Source organism: Oncorhynchus keta, chromosome 20, assembly GCF_023373465.1.
Source record: "Oncorhynchus keta strain PuntledgeMale-10-30-2019 chromosome 20, Oket_V2, whole genome shotgun sequence".
Lineage (NCBI taxonomy): Eukaryota > Metazoa > Chordata > Actinopteri > Salmoniformes > Salmonidae > Oncorhynchus > Oncorhynchus keta.
This window is the reverse complement of record NC_068440.1, coordinates 23,115,333-23,131,103: the sequence shown is the minus strand read 5'-3', so window position 1 is coordinate 23,131,103 and position 15,771 is coordinate 23,115,333. Positions and strand designations below refer to the sequence as shown.

The 15,771-nt window shown below is 43.6% G+C and overlaps 1 protein-coding gene across 2 annotated transcripts in view; it reads left to right on the top strand.

The window, feature by feature from the left end:
* Nucleotides 1-15,771, top strand: part of LOC118371858 (rap guanine nucleotide exchange factor 5-like) — a 91,459-nt gene that overhangs the window by 64,782 nt on the left and 10,906 nt on the right. For both annotated transcript variants that reach the window (XM_052472392.1, XM_052472391.1), the window contains exons 10-16: nt 2,335-2,513; nt 3,486-3,586; nt 10,334-10,412; nt 10,493-10,643; nt 11,002-11,093; nt 11,272-11,302; nt 11,872-11,950. In XM_052472392.1, the coding sequence (XP_052328352.1) occupies nt 2,335-2,513; nt 3,486-3,586; nt 10,334-10,412; nt 10,493-10,643; nt 11,002-11,093; nt 11,272-11,302; nt 11,872-11,950 (712 nt within the window). The remainder of the gene's footprint in view (nt 1-2,334; nt 2,514-3,485; nt 3,587-10,333; nt 10,413-10,492; nt 10,644-11,001; nt 11,094-11,271; nt 11,303-11,871; nt 11,951-15,771) is intronic.

The following is a 15,771-nucleotide window of genomic DNA, read 5'->3' as shown; positions in this document are numbered from 1 at the left end:
TTGGTCTCAAATAAATAATGAAACATGCTGAATTTGGTTTAAATAATGCAAAAACATGGTGTTGGAAAAGACAGTAAAAGTGCAATATGTGCCATGTAAAAAAGCTAACGTTTAAGTTCCTTGTCAGAACATATGAAAGCTGGTGGTTCAATATTTCCAGTTCTTCAATATTCCCAGTTAAGAAGTTTTAGATTGTAGTTATTATAGGAATTATGACGCGTCAACTTTTTCTCTCTATACCATTTGTATTTCATATACCTTTGACTATTGTATGCTCTAATAGGCACTTTAGTATTGCCAGCCTAATCTCGGGAGTTCATAGGCTTGAAGTCATAAACAGCGCTGTGCTTCAAGCATTGCTAAGAGCTGAAGGCAAATGCAGTAAAGTTTGAATGAATGCTTACGAGCCTGCTGCTGCCTACCACCGCTCAGTCAGACAGACTGCTCCATCAAATATCAAATCATAGACTTAGTTATAATCTAATAAACACAGAAATACGAGCCTTTGGTCATTAATATGGTCAGATCCGGAAACTATCATTTCGAAAACAAAACTTTTATTCTTTCAGTGAAATACGGAACCGTTCTGTATTTTACCGAACGTGTGGCTACCCTAAATCTAAATATTGCTGTTACAACATTCAATGTTATGTCATAATTATGTAAAATTCGGGAAAATTTTGTTCGCATCGAGCCAGGCGGCCCAAACTTGCATATACCCTGACTCTGCACGCAATGAACGCAAGAGAAGTGACACAATTTCCCTAGTTAATATTGCCTGCTAACATGAATTTCTTTTAACTAAATATGCAGGTTTAAAAATGTATACTTCTGTGTATTGATTTTAAGAAAGGTTTTGATGTTTATGGTTTGGTACATTCGTGCTACGATTGTGCTTTTGTTAAATCATCACCCATTTGTTGAAGTAGGCTGTAATTCGATGATAAATTTACAGGCACCGCATTGATTATATGCAACGCAGGACAAGCTAGTTAACCTAGTAATATCATCAACCATGTGTAGTTAACTAGTGATTATGTTAAGGTTGAATGTTTTTAATAAGATTAGTGTAATGCTTGCATCTTACCTTGGCTCCTTGCTGCACTCGTGTAACAGGTAGTCAGCCTGCCACGCAGTCTCCTCGTGGAGTGCAATGTAATCGGCCATAATCAGCATCCAAAAAGGCCGATTACCGATTGTTATGACAACTTGAAATCGGCCCTAATTAATCGGCCATACCGATTAATCGGCCGACCTCTAGTCTCTAGTATACAACATTCTGTCTCTAGTAAATAACATTCTGTCTCTCTAGTATACAACATTCTGTCTCTTTAGTATATAACATTCAGACAATTCCTTTACTTTCAGGCCATCAAATGTCCAAACTGTTTTCTCTTACATTGCTAGCATACTTTCTCAAACTAAATGGATGTGGTTTTGCTGCAGCAAATTCTAACTGTGTGTGTAGATTTACATTTTGTGTGCCGTGTGTGTGTGTGTGGTTGGTGTGTGTTTAGAGGGGTAACCCTGTATCAGATATCAGACCGTTGTTTTAATCTGCAGCTCACAGGGAGTTGATGGGAGATGTGGTGGGTCCTTGCCCAAGAGATAGGGTGGTCGTGGTCTTCACAGTTGATTCCGCAGGTTGCATGACATGAGCTGAATGAAATCTAAAAGGCTTTGAAAATAAAAAAAACTTTTATATGCTCAGTGCTCCGTTGACCTTTCACAGATGCTTCTTTTTGTTCACAGATGCTTCTTTTTGTGAGAAATCTTCTAACAACAATGGGACTTTTGCATTAATATGACAAGTGTACTCTGAAATATGAAAATACTTCATGTCATGTCTCAAAATCTATATACATCTTAGCTCTATATTGTTTTTTGTCCTGTGGGTTCGAGATGAAAGTGAGCCTGTCAGGTAGCAGTAGTTTTCATTCTTGCACAGAATCCAGTCTATCTGATGAGATGTAATTTTTCAGAGTTTTGACCTATTTTTTCTTCTCTGGCCTCCATTGATTTAGTCACCCTAATTCTGGCCATCCTACAAGGGTAAAAACTCTTGTAACCTTTGAACGGATTATGATAGAGACATGAGGTTAGGACCATTGGTTTTCTTAAAGGATTATCGACATAATTAACTTATTTCACTCATTGGTCAAAAGATATGTTTTTGATTGGACACCCTACAATATATTTTCCACTCTGTGTTATAAAACTCCCTCACAACACACATTGTCCTCCTGTTTCTCTCTATATTCTGCATACAATACCAATGTACATCTCTCTCTCTCTCTCTCTCTCTCTCTCTCTCTCTCTCTCTCTCTCTCTCAGGGAGAGGCAGTAGGGAGGGTGTGTCTTAAGGAAAGGGGTCGGGACGTCCTTGTGCTACAGAGAGTGCCATCATCAGTGACATCACCTAACCCCGCTTCCTCGCCATCATCAGTGACATCACCTAACCCCGCTTCCTCGCCATCAGGGGGAGGGGCCAGAGAGGAGGACGGAGAGAAGAGGTCAGTATCCTTATCTTTCAATTTCAATATCTCTGTCTTTGTGGGCGTTGCTGGAATATACAAATTAATCATGTAAACGTTTTATATGATCTATAAAGACTTCAAACTGTATGCTTTGTATGTCCCAGACAAACCTGTTCGTTGAAAGCCATGTCAAGAAAAATATTTTACATTCTCCCTCCTTTTCCCTCTCTTAAGACACACCCTTTGCATGCCTACATGCACACAAGCATCTGCCCTGACAAGATAGATTGTGTGTTTGCTTCCTAGAGGATGTGTGTGAGTTTGTGTGTGTTATGACAGAGAATGTGTGTGTTTTAGCTGCAAGCAGAGAGAGAATGATTTTTCTTGTCTTGAAGCGAGAAACAAATCAAAAGAAAGCAAGACTGTTTGCTGCCTAGAGGGTGTGTTTACACATTATAAAGGGTGGGTGTGTCTCTGGTGTTAGACAGGGAGAGGGGAGGCCTCAGTACATCCCCTTTTGGGGTAGAGCTACTATAGCCTCTATATCTGTGGAGCTCCAGGCAGGCAGGGGAAGCAGGCTGGCTCTTCAGCCCAGGACAGAGCACCCTGGCTGAGCATGTTTCGCTAGGGAGAGCAAATCCTCTGGAGGAATTGAGATGGACTTGAGAACTGTCTCACTAGTGGAGGCAGAGGAAGATGAAGACTGTAGTGATGATGATGAAGATGACTGTTGTAGTAGTTCTGTCCCGACCTTCAATGTCCCTTACCTGCTCTACATTGATGATGAGGATGAAGATGACTGGAGTAGTCTACCTTACATTGATGAGGATGAGGAGGGAGAGGAGGAGAGGAAAGAGAGAGAAAGGAGAGATAGAAGCTCTGAGGAATACTATTCCTGCTATTCCTCCTGTGCTTCTGACAGGTGTGTTGGTATGTGTGTATCGTGTGTGTTTGTGTGTGCGTGAGTCCTTGTTTATGTGTAACTTTTCTCTGTGTGTGTCTGTTTAGGTATGTGGTGGTGTCTGGAACACCCCTGAAGATTCTAGAACACCTGCTGAGTGACCTACGACTGGATGACCAGAGAGGAGCACCGGAGAGCAGAGTGTCTGGTGAGTAAACGCGTACACACACACACAGTCTTGTTAAATCCTAGTTAACCTTAACCCCAAAACCTAACCCTGACTTCTAACCATAACCCCTAAACCTAATTCAAACCCTAACACAAATTCTACCTTAACCCTAAACCCCTTAGAAATAGCATTTGACTTTGTGGGGACTAATAGAATGTCCCCAATTGGTCAAATTTAGGTAATTTTACTATTCTTGTGGGGACTTCTGGTCACACATACACACAGCAGATAGTTTGATGATTGTGGGATCCCCCAAAGATCTGTACTCAGTCCATTACACTTATTTAAATGTACACCAAATAATTTAATTTGTGTGTTTGTTTGTGTGCACCAATCCCTCCCCTGCTCTTAGGAATGTCCTAACATGTTGCAACATAACCACTACTTCTACTGTTCTTCATTCTTTCTTCTTTTCTTTCCTAGGAATATATTGTAGCATATTTCAGTGTTGTCTAACTAGTGTGACCTATTGGGAAACGCTGACAAAAGACCATATTGGGTAAATGAGTCTTCGGCCCTAATGATCACCAGTCAGAAAGAGTGCTGAAAGAAAAGAAAGAGAGGAGTGTGTGTGTACTCGCGCATGCGTGCCTGTGTGAGTGAGTGTGTGCGCGCGCATGTGTGTTTTTTAAACAGAAACATGTTTAACAAGCTGAAACAAGCCTAAAGCGAGATTAACGCACAACACTGCAATACCTGATTACTAAGATTAGATCTGTGGCCCGGGGGTGGTGTGGGTGGGTGTGTGGGTGTGGGTGTGTAGATGAAATTGGAGGAGTTAAGGAGAGTTGTTAACATGGAGAAAATGAAATCAGTTGGAAGGAGGGAGGAAAATGGGAACGGTAGGGTGGAAGGAGAGAGGAGGGGTGAGAGGGGTGGAGAGAAGGAAAGCGGTAGAAACCAGCTAAATAGTCTAGTCATTTAAAGTGGTGTTCTATGAAAAGCTTGCTTTCCTATCTAAACGTCAGACAGCTGGTTAGTTAAATATTCATAGGAACCTTTCGGCTGCTCTATCCACTGCTCTGCGGAACCATTACTTTTTTTGTCACATGTTTCCCATGGACAGAGTTTAACGTTGTGCAGCAAGCTCAGTCTGCACAGCTGCACTAATCTTGATAACATAATGAGTGGCTATTAGGGATGGAAGATGATTTGTAGATCAGTGATTCAGCACCTTGCTCAGGCCAACTGCATTCTCAGCCCTTCATGAAACTGCATTGCCAGGGCTGGACCTGTATAATCCACCATTACTTAAACCATTCCTTCTGAAACCACACTCTTCAGTGAGAAGAGGGGGCGATGTTTCAAAATAAATGTATGTTTTTGCATGATATTCCAAATGGCTGTATGTCGTTTATGTCCGCTGGTTCTCATGTTGTAATTTGTCTTGACTCCTTTGCTCCTTCTGTGCTGTGTGCACCTTCCCATTTACACCAGAGACCTGTATATCATGACGAGATGCTCATGTCTCCGCCCTAACAATGAGAGTCCCAAAGGCTGTGAGGCAGGCGACAAGCTTAGGTCCAAAATAAACTCATAGAAACGCATTGGGTTTATTTTTAACTGATTATGGCGAGAGTGAAACCTCGCGCTTTGCCTCTTCCTCTCTGTTTATACACACACACAATCACACACACACTAAGCCCCTCCTCCACCACTCACAACAGCAAAGCTGAGAGGTCACTCCTTCCTCTCTGACAAGCGGTCTCAACTCGTTATTTGCATTTGAGGTTTGGTCCAACAGACTGGGTCATATGGACACTGAAGCACATTGAGACATTATTTTACTGTAATAGGGAAGTTAACCTTTCTAACCATACACTTTTTATGTCTCACCTGCTCTAATTGCCAGCTAGCTTTATAGTTCCAGCCTCAGAGCATGTTCAGACCAACTAGCTTTATAGTTCCACCCTCAGAGCATGTTCAGACCAGCTAGCTGTATAGTTCCACCCTCAGAACATGTGCAGACCAGCTAGCTGTATAGTTCCACCCTCAGAACATGTGCAGACCAGCGAGCTGTTGTGTTTTTGGACATTTTCAGCTCAGGTCGTTAGCCCCACCTGCTTCAAGATGTCCACTGTCATCCCTTTGCCCAAAAAGGGAAAGTAAGTGAACTGAATGACTACCGACCAAAAACACCAGGTCAAGAAAATCATCATTTACCTCAGCCACCCAAGCCACGGCCTGTTCTCATGTCAAATCAAATCAACAACGAAAAAATCTTTGTCACATGCGCCGAATATAACAGGTTTAGACCTTACCGTTAAATGCTTACTTACAAGCCATTAACCAACAATGCAGAAAGAAAATATTTGCTAAATAAACTCATGTAAAAAAAACTGACCAATAAAATAACAATAACAAAGCTATATACAGTGGGGCAAAAAAGTATTTAGTCAGCCACAAATTGTGCAAGTTCTCCCACTTAAAAAGATGAGAGAGGCCTGTAATTTTCATCCTAGGTACACTTCAACTATAACAGACAAAATGCGAGAGAAAAAATCCAGAAAATCACATTGTAGGACTTTTAATGAATTTATTTGCAAATTATGGTGGAAAATAAGTATTTGGCCAATAACACAAGTTTATCTCAATACTTTGTTATATACCCTTTGTTGGCAATGACAGAGGTCAAACGTTTTCTGTAAGTCTTCACAAGGTTTTCACACACTGTTGCTGGTATTTTGGCCCATTCCTCCATGCAGATCTCCTCTGGAGCAATGATGTTTTGGGTCTGTTGCCGGGCAACACAGACTTTCAACTCCCTCCAAAGATATTCTATGGGGTTGAGATCTGGAGACTGCAGTCCAAATAAATGCTTCACAGAGTTCAAGTAACATACACATCGCAACATCAACTGTCCAGAGGAGACTGTGTGAATCAGGCCTTCATGATCGAATTGCTGCAAAGAAACCACAACTAAAGGACAACAATAAGAAGAAGATACTTGCTTGGGCCAAGAAACACAAGCAATGGACATTAGATTGCCGTGTCTTTGTGAGATGCAGAGTAGGTGAACGGATGATCTCCGCATTTGTGGTTCCCACCGTGAAGCATGGAGGAGGAGGTGTGATGGTGTGGGGGCACTTTACTGGTGACACTGTCTGTGATTTATTCTGAATTCAAGGCACACTTAACCAGCATGGCTACCACAGCATTCTGCAGTGATACACCATCCCATCTGATTTGCCCTTAGTGGGACTATCATTTGTTTTTCAACAGGACACTGACCCAACATACTTCCAGGCTGTGTAAGGGCTATTTGACCAAGAGAGTGATGGAGTGCTACATCAGATGACCTGGCCTCCACAATCACTGACCTCAACCCAGTTGAGATGATTTGGGATGAGTTGGACTGCAGTCAAGGAAAAGCAGCCAACAAGTGCTCAGCATTATGTGGGAACTCCTTCAAGACCGTTGGAAAAGCATTCCAGGTGAAGCTGGTTGAGAAAATGCCAAGAGTGTGCAAAGCTGTCAACAAGGCGAAGGGTGGCTACTTTGAAGAATCTCAAATATAAAATATATTTTGATTTGTTTAACACGTTTTTGGTTACTACTTGATAACTACAATAACTACAACTACAACTAAACTTGATGCCCTCAATCTCACACAAATTATCAATGAACCTACCAGGTACCACCCCAAAGCCGTAAACACGGGCACCCTCATAGATATTATCCTAAACAACTTGCTCTCTAAATACACCTCTGCTGTTTTCAACCAAGATCTCAGCGATCACTGCCTTATTGCCTGCATCCGTAATGTGTCAGAGGTCAAGCGACCTCCACTCATCCCTGTCAAACGCTCCCTGAAACACTTCAGCGATCAGGCCTTTCTAATCAACCTGGCCCGGGTATCTTGATAGGATATTGACCTCACCCCTTCAGTAGAGGATGCCTGGTTATTTTTTTAAAATGCCTTCCTCGCCATCTTAAATAAGCATGCCCCATTCAAGAAATTTAGAACCAGGAACAGATATAGCCCTTGGTTCTCTCCGGACCTGACTGCCCTTAACCAACACAAAAACATCCTATGGCGTTCTGCATTAGCATCGAACAGACCCCGTGATATGCAACTTTTCAGGGAAGTCAGAAACCAATATACACAGGCAGTTAGAAAAGCCAAGGCTAGCTTTTTCAAGCAGAAATTTGCTTCCTGCAACACAAACTCAAAAATGTTCTGGGAAGAACACCTCCTCCCATCTGCCCACTGCACTGAGGATAGGAAACTGTCACCACCGATAAATCCACTATAATTGAGAATTTCAATAAGCATTTTTCTACGGCTGGCCATGCTTTCCACATGGCTACCCCTACCCCGGTCAACTGCACTGTACCCCCCACAGCAACTCGCCCAAGCCTTCCCCATTTCTCCTTCTCCCAAATCCAGTCAGCTGATGTTCTGAAAGAGCTGCAATATCTGGACCCCTACAAATCAGCCGGGCTAGACAATCTGGACCCTTTCTTTCAAAAAAATTATCTGCCGAAATTGTTGCAACCCCTATTACTAGCCTGTTCAACCTCTCTTTCCTGTCTTCTGAGTTTCCCAAAGATTGGAAAGCAGCTGTGGTCATCCCCCTCTTTAAAGGGCGGGAACACTCTTGACCCAAACTGCGACAGACCTATATCTATCCTACCCTGCCTTTCTAAGGTCTTCGAAAGCAAAGTCAACAAACAGATTACCGACCATTTCGAATCCCACCGCACCTTCTCCGCTATGCAATCTGGTTTCAGAGCTGGTAATGGGTTCACCTCAGCCATGCTCAAAGGTCCTAAACGATATCTTAACCGCCATCGATTAGAAACAATACTGTGCAGCCGTATTCGTTGACCTGGCCAAGGCTTTCGACTCTGTCGATCACCGCATTCTTATCGGCAGACTCGATAGCCTTGGTTTCTCAAATGATTGCCTCGCCTGGTTCACCAACTACTTCCCTGATAGAGTTCAGTGTGTCAAATCGGAGGCCTGTTCTCCGGGCCTCTGGCAGTCTCTATGGGGGTGCCACAGGGTTCAATTCTTGGACCGACTCTCTTCTCTGTATACATCAATGATGTCTTGCTGCTGGTGAGTCTCTGATCCACCTCTAAGCAGACGACACCATTCTGTATACTTCTGGCCCTTCTTTGGACACTGTGTTAACAACACTCCAGATGAGCTTCAATGCCATACAACTCTCGTTCCGTGGTCTTCAACTGCTCTTAAATACAAGTAAAACTAAATGGATGCTCTTCAACCGATCGCTGCCTGCACCTGACCGCCCGTCCAGCATCACTAATCTGGATGGTTCTGACTTAGAATATGTGGACAACTACAAATACCTAGGTGTCTGGTTAGACTGTAAACTCTCCTTCCAGACTCACATCACACATCTCCAATCCAAAGTTAAATCTAGAATTGGCTTCCTATTTCACAACAAAGCATCCTTCACTCATGCTGCCAAACATACCCTCGTAAAACTGACGATCCTACTGATCCTCGACTTCGGTGATGTCATTTAAAAAATAGCCTCCAATACCCTACTCAATAAATTGGATGCATTCTATCACAGTGCCATCCGTTTTGTCACCAAAGCCCCATATAATACCCACAACTGCAACCTGTACGCTCTCGTTGGCATGCTAGTAGACACCATAGTGGAGCTCTTTAGCATCAACTCAAATCGCCGTATTTGGAGGAGGAGGAATGCTGCCTATGACCCCAAGAACACCATCCCCACCGTCAAACATGGAGGTGGAAACATTATGCTTTGGGGGTGTTTTTCTGCTAAGGGGACAGGACAACTTCACCGCATCAAAGGGACGATGGACGGGGCCATGTACCGTCAAATCTTGGGTGAGAACCTCCTTCCCTCAGCCAGGGCATTGAAAATGGGTTGTGGATGGGTATTCCAGCATGACAATGACCCAAAACACATGGCCAAGGCAACAAAAGAGTGGCTCAAGAAGAAGCACATTAAGGTCCTGGAGTGGCCTAGCCAGTCTCCAGACCTTAATCCCATAGAAAATCTTTGGAGGGAGCTGAAGGTTCGAGTGGCCAAACGTCAGCCTCGAAACCTTAATGACTTGGAGAAGATCTGCCAAGAGGAGTGGGACAAAATCCCTCCTGAGATGTGTGCAAACCTGGTGGCCAACTACAAGAAACGTCTGACCTCTGTGATTGCCAGCAAGGGTTTTGCCACCATGGTGGAGAGTTTGGAATCTGATTGATTGCTTCTGTGGACAGGTGTCTTTTATACAGGTAACAAACTGAGATTAGGAGCACTCCCTTTTAAGAGTGTGCTCCTAATCTCAGCTCGTTACCTTATAAAAGACACCTGGGAGCCAGAAATCTTTCTGATTGAGAGGGGGTCAAATACTTATTTCCCTCATTAAAATGCTAATCAATTTATAAAATTTTTCACATGCGTTTTTCTTGATTTTTGTTGTTGTTATTCTGTCTCTCACTGTTCAAATAAACCTACCATTAAAATTATAAACTGATCATTTCTTTGTCAGTGGGCAAATGTACAAAATCAGCAGGGGATCAAATACTTTTTTCCCTCACTGTAGGTGGGCCTGGGGAAGTCTAGCGGTTAGGCCGCTGCCTTCAGAGCTCAAATAACATGTTGCTGGGGACTCTAATCTGGCCCACGCCCTTCTGACACAAACCCTCTTTCAACGTTCCTGTCTTTCTCTCACTGTCTGAGATATCGAGGTTCGTGACCTGTGATGCATTTCCTGTTTCAGAGCTGCTGCTGGATGACTTCTTGTTGACGTACCTAGTGTTCATGACGACCAACGACCTCTGTCAGGCCCTGCTCGGACAATATCCTTTACACACTGCATGTGTGTCTGTCTGTCTGTCTGTGTTTCTGTGTAGTGTGTATTGTCCTTAACTTGTCCCACCTACAGCAGTAAGCGTGTGCATGGTCAAGGTCAGGAGGATGGAAAGGAGGCCCTCTATAGGAAGAGGAAAGTATTACACCTAGTTGCTCACTGGACACGCCTATATAAGGACTTCCTACGAGAGGACGAACACATCAAGGCATTCATGAAGGTAGGAGGAGACACACACAGGTTTGGTAACCAGTTTGTGAGGGTAATAGCTGCCTAGTAACAGGAAGGAAAGGAGTTATATTCTGCATGTCAGTGACAGCGATAACTAAGTGTTTATGTGCTTGTGAGCTTGCAGCTTTGTTTTCTCCCTGGCACATGTCTGCACATACATTTACAATACATCTACAATACATTTACAATACTTAAACCTAAATATATCTCTAAGTATCAGTTAGAGGTGTGTGTGTGTGTGTGTGTGTGTGTGTGTGTGTGTGTGTGTGTGTGTGTGTGTGTGTGTGTGTGTGTGTGTGTGTGTGTGTGTGTGTGTGTGTGTGTGTGTGTGTGTGTGTGTGTGTCAGACTCTCTCCAGGTGTGTGTTAGAGGATCTTTATGAGTTTCCGTCTCTGGAGAAAGACATGAAGGAGTTCCAGAAGCTTCTACGACGTAGACAGTGAGTGTGTGTGTGCATGTACAGCACAAGGACGCCATTGTTTGAGACATGAGCACAGCCTACGGTTTGTCTGTGGGGGGATAGAGTAAACGGAAGCTTCAATTCTCAACTAAATCTTTATTTATGAACAAGCAAAAATGGAGTTGTTTATTTGTTTCTCTGTTTGTTTTTGTTTCAGCACAGTGGATGAATGTCCTCCACAACAAAAGGTGAGAGGGATGGAAGAAGGGCGAGGGGAGAGAGAGAAAATGGGGGGGTGTAACTGGTAGACGAAAATGATCTGTCACTGCCAAGTTAAAGGGATACTTTGGGATTTTGGCAGTGAAATCCTTTATCTACTTCCCCAGAGTCAGATGAACTCATGGATTGCATTGTTATGTCTCTGCATCCAGTATGAATGGAGGTAAGAGCTAGTTTTGCGAGCAAATGCTAACTAGCGTTAGCACAATGACTGGAAGGCTATGGTGTCTACTAGCATGCTAGCCGTTACCATAGACTCCTCCAGTCATTGCGCTGACACTAGTTAGCAACTTCCTTCAAACTGCACGCAGAGACATAAAAATTGTATCCACGAGTTCAATCTGACACTGAGGAAGTATATAAATGGCTTCATTGCCAAAATCCTAGTGTCCCTTTTATAATCTAATGGTTTATGTCCCTTCTCCCTCTCTCCTCTCCATCTCTCTTTATCCCCCTCTCTTTCTCATTCTTTCTCCCTATCCCTCTCTCTCCCCTCCCTTCTGTCTTCATCCATGTATTTCTCTGTCTGTCTCTCCAGAGTAAGCCTCTGTTCCAGCAGCACAGTTTAAAGGAGAACAGTCTGCCACTCCGCTTCCCTCGGGCTGACACCAAAGAGGGTGAGAACACACACACATGTGATTGTATGTGATTGATATTATTGATTTTGATTGATATGATTTATTGAAGTGTCATACGCTTAGCGGTGCCCAGCCCACATGGGTCTACAAGACACTACTAAACACAGTGACATTTTCTTTGTAATCAAAACAAAATAACATTTTCCAAATGATATGCATACAATAATCACAGCCTGTACAGCTGTCTAGCCACACTACACAACCAGCTACCATCTAGCCACACTACACAACCAGCTACCATCTAGCCACACTACACAACCAGCTACCATCTAGCCACACTACACAACCAGCTACCATCTAGCCACACTACACAACCAGCTACCATCTAGCCACACTACACAACCAGCTACCATCTAGCCACACTACACAACCAGTACATTTCTCAGTACATTGTGTACATTGTGAAATAACTGATCAATCTCAAACACGCCCTGTCTGAATTCAAGCCTCTGTTCGTCCCGTAAGCAGAATACTTCAGGTTTATCACCAACATTTTTACAAAAAAGAACATGTCTCAGATCGCCATCCAGAGGGCAATAAAACACTAAATGGATTTCCTTTTCGATTTGCCCAAGTTCACACAGTAGGCAAATTCTCTCTTCGGACAATCTGTTAAATCTCTGCGTCTCTGTAGCCAGAGCGAGGGTGCCGGATCTGAGTGGTGCACAAACGGACGTTTGTTTTTTTGTTAGGTTCAGGAGGACATATGCTTCAGGGGAGTAGTTCTCGTTGGTGAGAGTGTACGTTCTAAGTTTAGGTTTAAACCAAATATAAGCTGCCCATTTCCCCTTGTGGTTTTGTCCTTGATTTGTTTAACACCACATGCTAATTTGGTCCTGAATATACAGTGGTTTGCGAAAGTATTCATCCCCTTGGCATTTTCCCTATTTTGTTGCATTACAACCTGGAATTAAAATATATTTTGGGGGGTTTGTATCATTTGATTTACCCAACAAGCCTACCACTTTGAAGATGCAAAATATTTTAAATTGTGAAACAAACAAATAATACAACAAAAACAGAACTTGAGCGTGCATAACTATTCACCCCCCCCAAAGTCAATACTTTGTAGAGACACTTTTTGCAGCAATTACAGCTGCAAGTCTCTTGGGGTATGTCTATAGGCTTGACACATCTAGCAAGTTGGATTTTTGACCATTCTTCAAGGCAAAACTGCTCCAGCTCCTTCAAGTTGGATGGGTTCCGCTGGTGTACAGCAATCTTTAAGTCATACCACAGATTCTCAATTGGATTGAGGTCTGGGCTTTGACTAGGCCATTCCAAGACGTTTAAATGTTTCCCCTTAAACCATTCGAGTGCTGCTTTAGCAGTATGCTTAGGGTCATTGTCCCGCTGGAAGGTGAACCTCCGTCCCAGTCTCAAATCTCTTGAAGACTGAAACAGGTTTCCCTCAAGAATTTCCCTGTATTTAGCGCCATCCATCATTCCTTCAATTTTGACCAGTTACCCAGTCCTTGCCGAGGAAAAACATCCCCACATCATGATGCTGCCACCACCATGCTTCACTGTGGTGTTTTCGGGTGATGTGATGTGTTGGGTTTGTGCCAGACATAGTGTTTTCCTTGATGGCCAAAAAGCTAAATTTTAGTCTCATCTGACCAGAGTACGTTTTTCCATGCGTTTGGGGAGTGTCCCACATGCCTTTTGGGAAACACCAAACATGTTTTATTATTTTTTCTGGCCACTCTTCCGTAAAGCCCAGCTCTGTGGAGTGTACGGCTTAAAGTGGTCCTATGGACAGATACTCCAATCTCCGCTGTGGAGCTTTGCAGCTCCTTTAGGGTTATCTTTGGTCTCTTTGTTGCCTCTCAGATTTATGCCCTCTTTGCCTGGTCTTGGTTTTGGTGGGCGGCCCTCTCTTGGCAGGTTTGTTGTGGTGCCATATTCTTTCCATTTTTTAATAATGTATTTAATGGTGCTCGCTGGGATGTTCAAAGTTTGGGATATTTTTTTATAACTCAACCTTAATCTGTACTTCACAACTTTGTCCCTGACCTGTTTGGAGAGCTCCTTCATAGTGCCGCTTGCTTGGTGGTGCCCCTTGTTTAGTGGTGCCCCTTGCTTGGTGGTGCCCCTTGTTTAGTGGTGCCCCTTGCTTGGTGGTGCCCCTTGTTTAGTGGTGCCCCTTGCTTGGTGGTGCCCCTTGTTTAGTGGTGCCCCTTGCTTGGTGGTGCCCCTTGTTTAGTGGTGCCCCTTGCTTGGTGGTGCCCCTTGCTTGGTGGTGCCGTTTGTTTAGTGGTGCCGTTTGTTTAGTGGTGTCCGTTTGTTTAGTGGTGTCCGTTTGTTTAGTGGTGTCCGTTTGTTTAGTGGTGTCCGTTTGTTTAGTGGTGCCGTTTGTTTAGTGGTGCCGTTTGTTTAGTGGTGCCGTTTGTTTAGTGGTGCCGTTTGTTTAGTGGTGCCGTTTGTTTAGTGGTGCCGTTTGTTTAGTGGTGCCGTTTGTTTAGTGGTGCCGTTTGTTTAGTGGTGCCGTTTGTTTAGTGGTGCCGTTTGTTTAGTGGTGCCGTTTGTTTAGTGGTGCCGTTTGTTTAGTGGTGCCGTTTGTTTAGTTTTGTTTAGTGGTGCCGTTTGTTTAGTGGTGCCGTTTGTTTAGTGGTGCCGTTTGTTTAGTGGTGCCGTTTGTTTAGTGGTGCCGTTTGTTTAGTGGTGCCGTTTGTTTAGTGGTGCCGTTTGTTTAGTGGTGCCGTTTGTTTAGTGGTGCCGTTTGTTTAGTGGTGCCGTTTGTTTAGTGGTGCCGTTTGTTTAGTGGTGCCGTTTGTTTAGTGGTGCCGTTTGTTTAGTGGTGCCGTTTGTTTAGTGGTGCCGTTTGTTTAGTGGTGCCGTTTGTTTAGTGGTGCCGTTTGTTTAGTGGTGCCGTTTGTTTAGTGGTTTTGTTTAGTGGTGCCGTTTGTTTAGTGGTGCCGTTTGTTTAGTGGTGCCGTTTGTTTAGTGGTGCCGTTTGTTTAGTGGTGCCGTTTGTTTAGTGGTGCCGTTTGTTTAGTGGTGCCGTTTGTTTAGTGGTGCCGTTTGTTTAGTGGTGCCGTTTGTTTAGTGGTGCCGTTTGTTTAGTGGTGCCGTTTGTTTAGTGGTGCCGTTTGTTTAGTGGTGCCGTTTGTTTAGTGGTGCCGTTTGTTTAGTGGTGCCGTTTGTTTAGTGGTGCCGTTTGTTTAGTGGTGCCGTTTGTTTAGTGGTGCCGTTTGTTTAGTGGTGCCGTTTGTTTAGTGGTGCCGTTTGTTTAGTGGTGCCGTTTGTTTAGTGGTGCCGTTTGTTTAGTGGTGCCGTTTGTTTAGTGGTGCCGTTTGTTTAGTGGTGCCGTTTGTTTAGTGGTGCCGTTTGTTTAGTGGTGCCGTTTGTTTAGTGGTGCCGTTTGTTTAGTGGTGCCGTTTGTTTAGTGGTGCCGTTTGTTTAGTGGTGCCGTTTGTTTAGTGGTGCCGTTTGTTTAGTGGTGCCGTTTGTTTAGTGGTGTTGCACGCAACACTTTCCGCTTTTTATTTGTTCGAATTTTTTGAAACAAGTCTTTTTTTTTCATTTCACTTCACCAATTTGGAGTATTTTGTGTATGTCCATTACATGAAATCCCAATAAAAATCTATTTAAATTACAGGTTGTAATGCAACAAAATAGGAAAAACGCCAAGGGGGGTGAATACTTTTGCAAGGCACTGTACACTGAGTATACCAAACATTAGGAACACCTTCCTAATATTGAGTTGCACCCCCCCTTTTGCCCTCAGAACAGACTCAATTCGTCAGGGCGTTCCACAGGGATGCTAAGCCATGTTGACTCCAATGCTTTCCACAGTT